We start from the raw sequence: 12,218 nt of genomic DNA on the forward strand, positions 1-12,218 counted from the left end.
GGCTCGTTCATTTCAAACTATCTGGTTTTCGTATATGAATGTGGACGACAGTGGCGACCGCTGGCTAAGCCAATTAGTGTCCACTTGGGTAAACACTGGCTCGTTAGCGGACTTGTGTGTTTTATTCAATTCAATTTGCCGGTTTCGCCGCTACTTTTTGATAGAACGATTCTTTTCTGCAACTCGTAATTTTCGATCTGTGCAAATGTTGAAAATTTGGCAAACGATACTCAAACTAAGTTCTTAAGTTAATAAAAATTTAAGGAATGTATTGATTCAATACATTATAATATGCAATGAAAATTGCGAACATTGTAATCTATATATTTTATTATATAAAAATGAATTGCTGTTCGTTCGTCTCGCTAAAACTCGAGAACGGCTGGACCGATTTGGCTAATTTTGGTCTTGAATTATTGGTGGAAGTTCAGAGAAGGTTTAAAAGGTAGATAAATATGAAAAAGCTCAGAATTAAAAAAAAACCCCCGTCGGACGGATTCCTTTTGTTTGTTTTAAGTTTATTTTATACAAAAGCTTAGGTTTTTTATTTATCGATTGAGGCACTACGAAGTCTGCCGGGTCAACTAGTAATATATAAAAAAAACCTAATTAAGTAGTAACTACTTTAACAAGAAAATGTTACGATAGCGCTTGTCGTTCGAAAACCTATGTTACCGGAACATTGAGTTGAATTGCTGTTAGGTTAATTAACGGAACCAAAAATAAAGGCGAAGAAACGAAAAATCGGAAGCACAAATTAGCTTAGTGTCGTGTAACGGGCCCTCGTTTATCGCTAAGGGGAGCGGGTTCAATTATAAGCTCGTACTTTACGGCCATTAGCTACCTCCGTAATACCTCGTGGCGAACCTCTGAGGTTACGGGTTACCCTGATTTCTTGGCATAGTTACACAACCATTAAGTAATCGTTGAGTTTAAGTTTAATTACTTAAGTTAATTTGCTCTTCTTTTGTTTTAATTTCACAAAAGATAATCAAGCCTCCACCATGATATGGGACTTCATATTAAGAAAATAATATATTTTTTATCAGACTCAGACTGTGTGAACGTGATATAACTAGCCTATTTTTACTATTACTACTATACTACTGTTGTCACTAATACTATTACTACTACTACCACCACCACTATTATAACCACTATCACTACCATATACCACTCACTAGCTCAAACCTGTGAACAATTATGAACGAATTTTATATCCATGTGAGTATTTGAGTCTTGTAATAACTTGACGTCAGTTGGGCGCCCAGTCAAGCTCTTGGACTACCTAATAGTATTTAAAAATACAATGTACAAATGCCAACATAAACAACAAAACGTTGAATGATCCATTATATTTCTCTTTTCTTTTTATTTACCTCTAATCTATATATTAATACGTGAAGCAAAAACTTTGTATCCCTTTTTACGAAAATTGCGCGGACGAAGGAGTATGAAATTTTCCACACTTATAGAGAATATAGAGAAGAAGTGCACAATGCTAATATTTTTTTAAATAATGCATAAAATATACATTAAATCAATAAAGAAAACATTACACACACTACACTACATACCATGTATTTGACGCACACACGCATGCATACTATTTATTGTCAAACTTTTGTTCTTGACGTCTGTTGTCAAATTGAGATTAAATATTGTTTGTCTTTGTTAATATTTTTTATAGTGTAGTCTTGGCGAAATTTGTGATAGAAGTATAAAATGTATAAAATACAAACATAATAGTGTACAAACTTACAATTCCAATTAATTATAGTCGAATTTCGACTACTACGGGACCTCTAGTCTAATCTAAATCTGTGTGAAAGGCATTAAATGATTTTATTATTACATATTTATTATTGTTATTGAATACAATACGTTTGAAAGCAGAACGCACGGTTTCTTTATTATATTAATAGGCGGAGCGGTGATACCAACCCGTGCAGGCGCACATGCTCTACCAGTACCTACTCGTTTCCAAAAAAAAAAACAAGTTTTTACGTCCTCTTTTTATTCCGTCATGAATGCAATTGATATTATATGAATAGGCGAATGAGTTCTTGGGTTGATCGGCGGCGCATCGTCAGGATGTCGTGGGTGTCCCGCAGTAATCTAGTCCGTGACTTGCAAGTGGAATGCGTGGTTTTATTACCCACCCCTGTCTGAGTTAGGGTGGCGACCGATTCGGCACGCGAAAACGTTAAGAAGGTCTGCAAAGTTAAAAGATATTTGATTCAGCTTTTTTATTGTGTTGTAATATTTTAATGAGATTCTATCGGTTACCGGTAGATCAGTTCGGCTACCTTTGAGTGGTTATTGCTACATTTCCATGATCTGCGCGTAGAAGTTCGATTCATTCTCAACTTTCTAACTTAAGCTAGGACTTCCAATTCTACAAAGTTTGCCGAAACATTGTTTACTCCTACTGGTAGCATGTCCCAAATATTAAAGAAACCCTTCGCAGGTAAATCCTTGGTGCGATGTACAGTCTATATAGAGCATTTTTCGCGAGGGCCTCATTTTGACCATGTCTCGCTTCTCGCTTCAAATCATTCTCTCATTACTGAGGATCGTGACTTCGACGGAAATATGCAGCAAACTCGTTCTTCTACATGGAACGATCTTCGGCCTGATGGAGAGCCTGAGGCATTGGTGTTTTAAGTTCTTCGACCGCTTAGTCTGACCAACGTCAAGGGCTTCTTCTTCGGAGTATTTTACCTTCATCTTTTATTTTATTTTATTGCTTAGGTGGTTGGACGAGCCCACGGCCCAACTAGTGTTAAGTGGCTACCGAAGCCCATAGACATCTACAACGTAAATGCCGCTACCTACCTTGAGATATGAATTCTAAGGTCTCAGTTTTTACAGTACAACGGCTGCCCCACCATTCAAACCGAAACGCATTACTGCTTCTCGGCAGAACTAGGCGGGGTGGTCGTACCCACCCGTGCGGGTTCACAATACGTCCTACCAATATAAAATTATCATCTAAATTACCCGTTATTATAAAATGATTATAAATTATAGACCACGGCTAATTGTTCACAAATTGAAATTTATCAATATGAAATTGTGTAATACCTAGCTATGTGCCTGCTAATAGTGGTGAGGCACATTAGTGGTAAGGCACATAAGGTAAGGTGCATTTTGATAACTCTTACAAATTACAAGGTTCTCTCTATTTCAGAAGAAAATAAATCGTGCGGTTTGATGGACAACAAACACTATGATAGTCATCAGTTTAATGATATTGAAAATTTCGATCTTAAGCGAGCAAATTTGCATTGTTCTATAAACTGTAGTGTATTTAAGACTAGCATGATTAGAAGATCTGCGTAAAAAAAACGAAGTTTTATTTGAACTCGCTCAGTATCCATACAAAGAACTGATCGCAATAAAGAATTGACAAAATGTCAATCTCAATATTTTTTAAAATTGAAATCATATTAATAATATCATATTAATATTACAAAAAAACGAAACCTTAATGTTAGATAAATTCAAAGCAGTTCCTAACATCTAATGGATGATCGTGGATCCTAAAAGTCAGTTGAGGGTAGATGCCAACTCTTGCATTTCCAAATTCAAAATTTAATTCCGGAATTCATACTTCGAACATTGAAAAAAACTGAGTTCATAAAACTAAAACAAAATTGGAATATTAAATATTTTTTTTATTTTGGCCATCTGAATGTTTCGCTCTGTGGTAAGAGCAGATTCGGCGTCGTTAGTTGTACCGCATTGTACCGGTTATTGCTCCAGCGGCCGCCGATCCGGATACGACACGTGAATTTTCACGTTCACGAACATTTATGTACAATTATATTTAGTAGGTTTTTTGTTATTAACTTTCGACAGACGATTCAGCGGCTATATATGAGATTTTAATATATATTTTTCGCGGACCTATTTCATTAAGTGCTAATCACTAATGCGAAGCGAGCATCAATTTAATGAATAAAAAAACTAGTGTGTGTCTTTCTAATGAGTTTGAAATTATACTCCACATAGAACAGCACTGATCTTTTGTCAGTGCTCAGTAATATAAATCTTGCTTATATTTAATATCAACAAAATTTATGAGAACTAACTTTATGTACATGCCGTATATAAACGAAGACCCGTATTGCAAAAGAACATGCTCGTAGACTTTTGCCGATTATTTTCAGAGGCGTGACTACCTTCTGAATCCATGGCCATAGGACTTTGGGCTCGTCTGCTGATTAAAACTAAGAAAAGACCAATTATCCTTAAAAAAACACATTTAGAAAAAGTTTTATAAGAACGTAAATCTTAATTCGTTTTTTGAGTAAAAATCATATTGTATAAAAATACTAGAGAAGTAACGCCCTACGGTACAGAGCTCAGGTTTGGCAAAATTAATATTGAGGCTTTGTGAAGTTTTTTCATTAAAATGAAGCATATTTTTCGAGAAACAAATTATCCCAATTTTGTGTTATAATATTGTAGTAGGGGATTAATTTGGATCGCGGCTATGCGCAATCTAGAGCCGTTTTAAAAACATGGCGCGGTCATAATGATTACTTGATGAGAGCCGAGCCAGTCTGTTGCATCGCATCCCTCCCGTAATCGACCAGGCTTATTACTAGTTATACAATTTGAAAACGATTAATTTAACGGAAACATAATAATCTTGTTTTACAATATTTATTTATTAGCAAAGATCGACCGACGAGTTTACAAGGAATCAGATGTGCCAGATGGTTATTGTGGCCCACATACTAAATTAATTGCCATCACCCATCTCGAAGCATTAGGTCGGCCACTTAACCTCAATTTCATTAAAATAACAGCTATCCTTAAATTGAAATCATGATGTCATTGCGGCAGTATTTGGGTGTACGATAGTATCTACCCAGAAGAGCCTCCAAAACCGATCACCAGTAAATTGATTGTTTCTACATTAACTGCAGTCTTAAGTTTATTAACTGCAAACAACTAGAGTCCAAAGTTGTTATATCGTTTCAACTAGACGTTTAAGTGTTTGAAAGTGACAATCAAAAGGTAAACTGCAAAGCACTCTCCCATTTAGTGACATAAACTACCGCAATAGGAACATCAAAACAAGAGAGAAAGCGAATTTGCGAATAATAAAATTGAAAGCAGGTTTTATGGCTAACTTTTTTCTCACGTACAAGGTAAAAGGCGCAATGACTGAACGATTTGGCTATTTCAAGTGATCTATTGAATTGATCTTTTTTTTTTCATTTAAATCGGCTTTCAATACGCTTGATATAAATTCAGAGGCATTGGAATCAGCATTTATGACCTATACAGACGCGCTCTGCGGTAGTTCTGAAGTAGTTTAGAAGTTTGAGCCCCGTGAGCTCATCTACACACGTCAGGGAGAAGCTGAAATAGCCTTTCAAGGCTATCAGAGTAGGTAGGATATATAGATTGTATACGGCTCTGGCAGAGGCCACACGGCAGAGGAGTGAGACAGGGAGATGTGATATCTCCGAAACTGGTTATCACTGCTCTGGAGGATTCCTTCAAGCTTCTGGAATGGCAAGGACTTGGCATCAATATTAACGGCGAATACATCACTCATCTTCGGTTTGCCGATGACATCGTGGTCATGGCAGAGTCGCTGGAAGATTTAGGGCGTATGCTCGGTGACCTCAGTAGGGTTTCTCAACAAGTGGGTCTTAAAATGAACATGGACAAAACAAAAATCATGTACAATGTCCATGTTGCACCCACCATAGTTACTGTTGGGAGCTCTGCTCTTGAAGCTGTTGACGAATATATATACCTAGGACAGGCAGTCCGATTAGGTAGGTCCAACTTTGAGAGAGAGGTCAGTAGACGGATCCAACTCGGCTGGGCAGCGTTCGGTAAACTGCACAACGTCTTCTCGTCCAAAATACCTCAGTGCCTTAAGACAAAGGCGTACAACCAATGTGTGTTACCAGTGATGACTTACGGCTCGGAGACGTGGTGCTTCACTACGTGATCGAATCCGAAATGAGGAGATCCGTAGAAGAACGAAGGTTGCTGACATAGCCCGTAAAATTAGTGAACTGAAGTGGCAATGGGCCGGCCACATAGCACGAAGAGAGGACGGTCGATGGGGCAGAAAGATCCTGGAGTGGCGACCACGTACTGGCAAGCGCAGTGTGGGACGGCCACCTACTAGATGGACCGACGACCTAGTAAAAAGCGCTGGGTCTCGTTGGATGCAGGTGGCAATGGGCCGGTCGCACTGGAAATCTATTGGAGAGGCCTATGTTCAGCAGTGGACGGCGATAGGCTGAAATGATGATGATGATACGGCTCTGATGTCTGTCGATGGTAGTAACTGGAAAACTTCATTCTAAGCGCATCACCTAGTTATTAAATTTAAATTTGTTTGTTGCCGTTATAAGTAGACAAGCATGTAACCCACCTGACGGTAGATAGTCACTGCTACTAACGGATATTAACAATCCAAAGGGCCACAAACAAGCCCACTGCCTTCAGCTAAATTTTCTGTAGTATTGAATTTAGTGAAGTCTTAGATTCCAATTCAATTATATTCAAAATTAAAATTAATCAGTTTAAATATTTTATTTATTGCCTTTGTAGGCCGATGCTCATACGGCCTACCAGATGGTGAGTAGTCCGTCGCTCATGGACATCAGCAATGCCGAGCATAGCCAAGTCGCTGCCTAGAGCTGAGTATTCTCCACAAGCGTAACCTAACAAAAATATGAACTTAAAATATTTGATTTACCTGAACAGTAATTAAAAATCAACCAAAACTGTATCTTAATAACAAAATAAATGGAAACGTTTTAAAAAAAACTTTGAAACACCAAGATAAATTTAAATAAAATATCCGTCAGCCTAACTTGTAAGCACATTAAGATTGAAAATAAATTTTTACACACAATAGTAAAAGTTGAAGAGAATTTTTCGAAAGTTTCTTCTTTACTTATTTTGAGGACGGTCGGAGCGTCGAACTCCCTAACTCGAGTTATTGAATTTAATGTACCCCTCGTACTGTACGACTAGCTAGGTAGTTCGATACATTAACGATAAAATCACTTAGGACTGCTGTACAAAACTACATATTTTTGTAACAGTATTTTTTTTTCGCGGAAATACGCAGTCGTACTCACGACTTAATTGAATATAGTCGGAATTAAATGAGTTCATAGGGTCGAGGTATTAATGGATGGACCGATAGTGAAATATTAGCTGCACTACAAGAAGGCTCGGATCGATTTCAGGAATCATCTGATTTAGAAATCTAGATAATTTTATGTAAAAACTGATTTTTGTTCACAAAACAGTTTCTATTTCGAGTGACTAAATTCACCAGTTTAATTTATTTCAACGAGGTGCTTTAAGTTGCTCTTTAAACAAAACACTAATAAAACCAAGATCGTCGGAAATCAAATCATTAATAAAATCAGAAGCTATTTTATTTCTATCTCAGTTTATTTATTCACAAAACACAACTTTTATAAAGCTTGTTACTCGAAAGAACTGTTTGATGAGTCTGTTTGAGAAGCAGGAGCGCGTAAATGACACAGGAACTAGAGGTAGCTTCGTGCAAATTTTTCCTTTGGTTCACCTCAAAAGGTTTCGTTAGGCCAACATTTACATTTGGAATCGCTCGTTCCGAGTGTTTGCAAGAAACACACTTTAATCACGGGGAACAGGTGGGAAAAGCCGTCGAGTAATTTTAATATTGGAATTTATTATCAAATCTATATTTTGTTGTTTTGGAAAAAATAATCTGTAGATGATTTTTATTGCCATCAAAGGCAAACGGGTCGACGTACAGCATACTCTACATTCGGCTTATACATAGGTTTCGTTTAAAATAATCAAATAGATTGGTACTTGATCAGATTGCAATTTGTCATTTCGAACGTTCTTCCGCAGATTTACCACATCGTCAGGTAGTATTAATGTTAAGCGCAGTTTTCCGAGCAACGAACCGTCAAAGAATACTTGCACGTATTCAATTTCCCCGACAATATTTCACCCCAGTGGCACTCAGCGTTACTTTGTGAGGGTTCGACAAGAATGACTGAAAACATGTTTATCTAAGGAAACTCAATTACGGTGGCCTCCTCATATCTTCAAAATGGCAAAGCTTTCACGAGAAATCGTTAAAAGATCAGTCGGCAGTGTTTGTTTCGTATCAATATCCGGATTAGGCCGAATCAAATTTGGTTTGTAGGATCAGGATTTATGCAGCGCTCTCAATTTCCTGCGACGACAGCGGAACATCCGGCATGCAGGCGCAGCGACCTCGCCGCTCTCGGCTTCATCGGAGCACAGCCGTTGGGCCGAGCGTAAAATGGAGCGCGAACATTTGCATAGCGCCACCCGAACCGAGCGGACCGGCAAATTGTTGTCGCATCGATAACTCGATCAATATGCCATCGCTATCTTCCATTAAGACTTTGTTATGACATTTTCCATCAACAATTTCAAACTCTAATCTTATTTTGGCTCAACCAAATTGATTTAGCGTTTGCAAATTATGCCGATTTTTGTTGTTGCTATAAGTAGCAATCGGGACAAATAGACATCACAATGTGTAAGCCGGAACGTATATCTGCGTCACAGCAGAAATGGACAGGATGGTCATATCTACCAAAGTTAAAATGCCTCGCGTGGAGTACTGCTCCCATCTCTGGGCCGGGGCTCCCAAATACCAGCTTCTTCCATTTGACTCCATACAGAGGAGGGCCGTTCGGATTGTCGATAATCCCATTCTCACGGATCGTTTGGAGCCTCTGGGTCTGCGGAGGGACTTCGGTTCCCTCTGTATTTTGTACCGTATGTTCCATGGGGAGTGCTCTGAGGAATTGTTCGAGATGATACCGGCATCTCGTTTTTACCATCGCACCGCCCGCCACCGGAGTAGAGTTCATCCATACTACCTGGAGCCACTGCGGTCATCCACAGTGCGTTTCCAGAGGTCTTTTTTGCCACGTACCATCCGGCTATGGAATGAGCTCCCCTCCACGGTGTTTCCCGAGCGCTATGACATGTCCTTCTTCAAACGAGGCTTGTGGAGAGTATTAAACGGTAGGCAGCGGCTTGGCTCTGCCCCTGGCATTGCTGAAGTCCATGGGCGACGGTAACCACTCACCATCAGGTGGGCCGTATGCTCGTCTGCCTACAAGGGCAATAAAAAAAAAAAAAAAAAAAAAAAAAATATAGGTTTAAAAATATTGTGGGTTTCATATAACATCACATTATGAATTGTTATTGGTAATGAATTGTGAATTGTTATTGTTGTTGTCAAATTGTTATTTCAAATTGTGTTAGATATGCAAAAAAAAATATTCATGAAAATTGCCTTCAAGACTTGAACCTCGGTATGGTCGCAACATAGTACGTTTTGGAGGGTAGGCGTTACTGAGACGCGGTAACAACGTAGATCGTAAAAAAAAGTTATTTAAAAATATAATTGAAAGTGAATATAGTGATAAAAAACCGTACAAGTGACAAATAAACTAGTGAATGTGACTATATAATGAAGGCAGGGTCCTAAGTTAACGAATAATCCATAAAATACCTAAGAAAAAACTGAAGTGTTAACAAACAACAGCCTACGAACTTTTCAAGTCTTTTCTCGCGAAACCAGGAACTAATAATTGTACCAAGGTCTATGAAAGTGCCGGAGTGCTAGTGAATGAAAATCGCGAAAGCTATCCCTTTTTTGGAAAACATAACTTCTCTCCTGAATGAGTCTGCAATTTTACCTATCTGTCATATCAAAATAATCTGGGAAACAGCGCCATCTATTAGAAAAAAAGCACACTACGTATGAAAAAAACTATCCAGCTCCACTAGAGGGCGCAACTAGTACCAAAACAAAACAGACAGCATGGAAGAAATCATGAAAGCCTTACAAAATATTCAAAAAGAACTGAACGCTCAAAAAATAGAAATTCAGAAAAGTGGTGAAAAGGTGACAGAGCAAGTAACACTCAACATAATTAACAAATTAGAAGAGAAATTTTCCATATTGGAAGAAAAACATCAAACTTTGAAAGAAAATGTTGAACAACAAGAAAAAATGATTCAATTTATGGAAAAACAAGCAAGACAAAGAAACATAATTTTCTTCGGTATCGAAGAGAGTGAGACATCCCATCATAACTTGGAGAACAATATATTGCAATTCATAAGTGAGAGACTGTTATTAAAATTGGATTGTAGAGATATTCAAGAAATAAAGAGAGTGGGGAAAAAGGGTGATAAGCCGCGACCAATAATTGTAACCTTTTCTACCCTTGGTTCAAAGGTCAGCATTCTCAAGCATAAAAGATTATTAAAAGACACCCAATACTACTTAAACGAAGACTACCCTAAATACATACTAGAAAAAAGGAAAGAACTACAGGAGGAAGCAAATAGAGAGCGCGAGAAAGGAAATAAAGTCACGATAAAATACGATAAGCTTGTTATATTAAAATCAAATAACAAAAGAATACTGATGACTTCACCAGAGTCAGATCCCAATTCTCAAGTACTAGTTGGTAATAGTACAACAAGACCCATTAAGAAAAAAATAAAACAATCAAACCCATATATACCTAGATCAAATAGTGTCTCAGAAGGAGTTCTTAAACCAAGCATTCTAAGCTATTTAGTAAACAATAACGTTAATACACCACATAACCAAACCAACGATAAAACCACTAACTTACATTCATAACAATCAACTTCCCCCTCCCTCAACGATGCAACATTCAATCAATTTCAACTAAGCAACGAAAACCATCTTCCAATCCGGCTGGTCACCGTGGAAGATCAAGACCAAAACCCTCTAAAGAAGACATCTCAAACTCCTTCAATAATAAGAAATGGAACACTAACACAAGAAATACTTAACTCAACTAAAAAGAAGAAAGATCATCTCTACATATTAACTTACAACGTCAGAACTTTATCTACTTACGAACGCTTAATCGAACTTAGCGAAGCTCTCACTAAAATCAAATACGACATAATTGGAATGTGTGAAATAAGGAGGACGGGCACCAGGATAGAAGAATATAATAATTTCATACTATGCCACACAGGACACACACCTGGCAAACGTGGAGTCGGTTTCATAATAAATAAAACCCGTAAGAACTGGATTGAAAGTTTCATGGGAATAAACGATAGAGTAGCATTATTAAACTTAAACATACAAGGATTGTCCATGTCAATTATACAGATATACGCTCCAACTGAAACGGCATGTGAAGAAGAGATTAACAACTTCTACACAAACGTCAATAGAGCCGTAGACCAAGCCTACAAGAACTATATAATAATGGGTGACTTTAACGCGAAAATAGGTCAACCAAGAAAAGATGAACATCTAATAATGAAACCAAACGGATATGGTGAAAGAAACCAGAGAGGTCAGAGGCTAATTGATTTCGCCCTCGAACACAAACTTGCCATCTTAAATACTTTCTTTCATAAAAAACCAAACCAAAGATGGACCTGGCGATCACCGAACGATAAATACAAAAATGAAATAGATTACGTATTGTCAAATCAACCAAACATCTTCCAAAACATAGAAGTTTTAAATCTGAACTACCCGTCAGACCACAGGGCAATCAGAGCAACAATGTCTATCACAAAGCAGACGAAAAAACGCACAGCCTATAAAAGCAATCGATATTCATCACTAAAAACTGAACAAGAAATATTATCTTTTAAACAAAACATTTCATCACAATTACAGGATTTATATAAAGCCCAAGAAAAAACATCAGTACAGGCTTTATATAACACACTAACCAAGGCCATAACCCAGAGCTTACAGGACGCCCGAATTTCCAACGAAATATCAAAAGGTAACCATAAAGTTTTAAAGGAGTATACACTGGAACTTATCAAGAGAAGACAAGAGTTACAACATACTAAGATAAAAACTCGAGACACAAAAAATGAACTCTCAGCTCTATACAAACTAATAAGTAAACACATTAAACAGGACTACAAATGCTACAGATTGAAGACTATTGAAAAACATCTGGAAAAAGCAGGAAGCTCAAAAAAGGCCCTTAAAGAACTAAGAATAAATAAATCTTGGATAGACAGCTTAAACTGTAAGGACAAAACCGTAAATAATCGAAAAGAAATCATAGATGTAGCAACACATTTCTATAAAACACTATATAAAGCACAAGGAAACGAGTGTACCAGCCATAGCTATGCAAATGATATTAACT

At 37.5% G+C, this 12,218-nt stretch overlaps 1 protein-coding gene across 1 annotated transcript; it reads left to right on the top strand.

Annotated features, from left to right (window-relative positions):
• The first annotated feature begins 9,427 nt into the window (after nt 1–9,427).
• LOC119628566 (uncharacterized) lies at nt 9,428–10,894 on the top strand. Its single transcript, XM_038011294.2, has one exon. The coding sequence runs from the start codon at nt 9,866–9,868 to the stop codon at nt 10,697–10,699; it is 834 nt and encodes a 277-aa protein (XP_037867222.1). The 5' UTR covers nt 9,428–9,865; the 3' UTR covers nt 10,700–10,894.
• The last annotated feature ends 1,324 nt before the right edge of the window (nt 10,895–12,218 follow it).

Source organism: Bombyx mori, chromosome 5, assembly GCF_030269925.1.
Source record: "Bombyx mori chromosome 5, ASM3026992v2".
Classification (NCBI taxonomy): domain Eukaryota; kingdom Metazoa; phylum Arthropoda; class Insecta; order Lepidoptera; family Bombycidae; genus Bombyx; species Bombyx mori.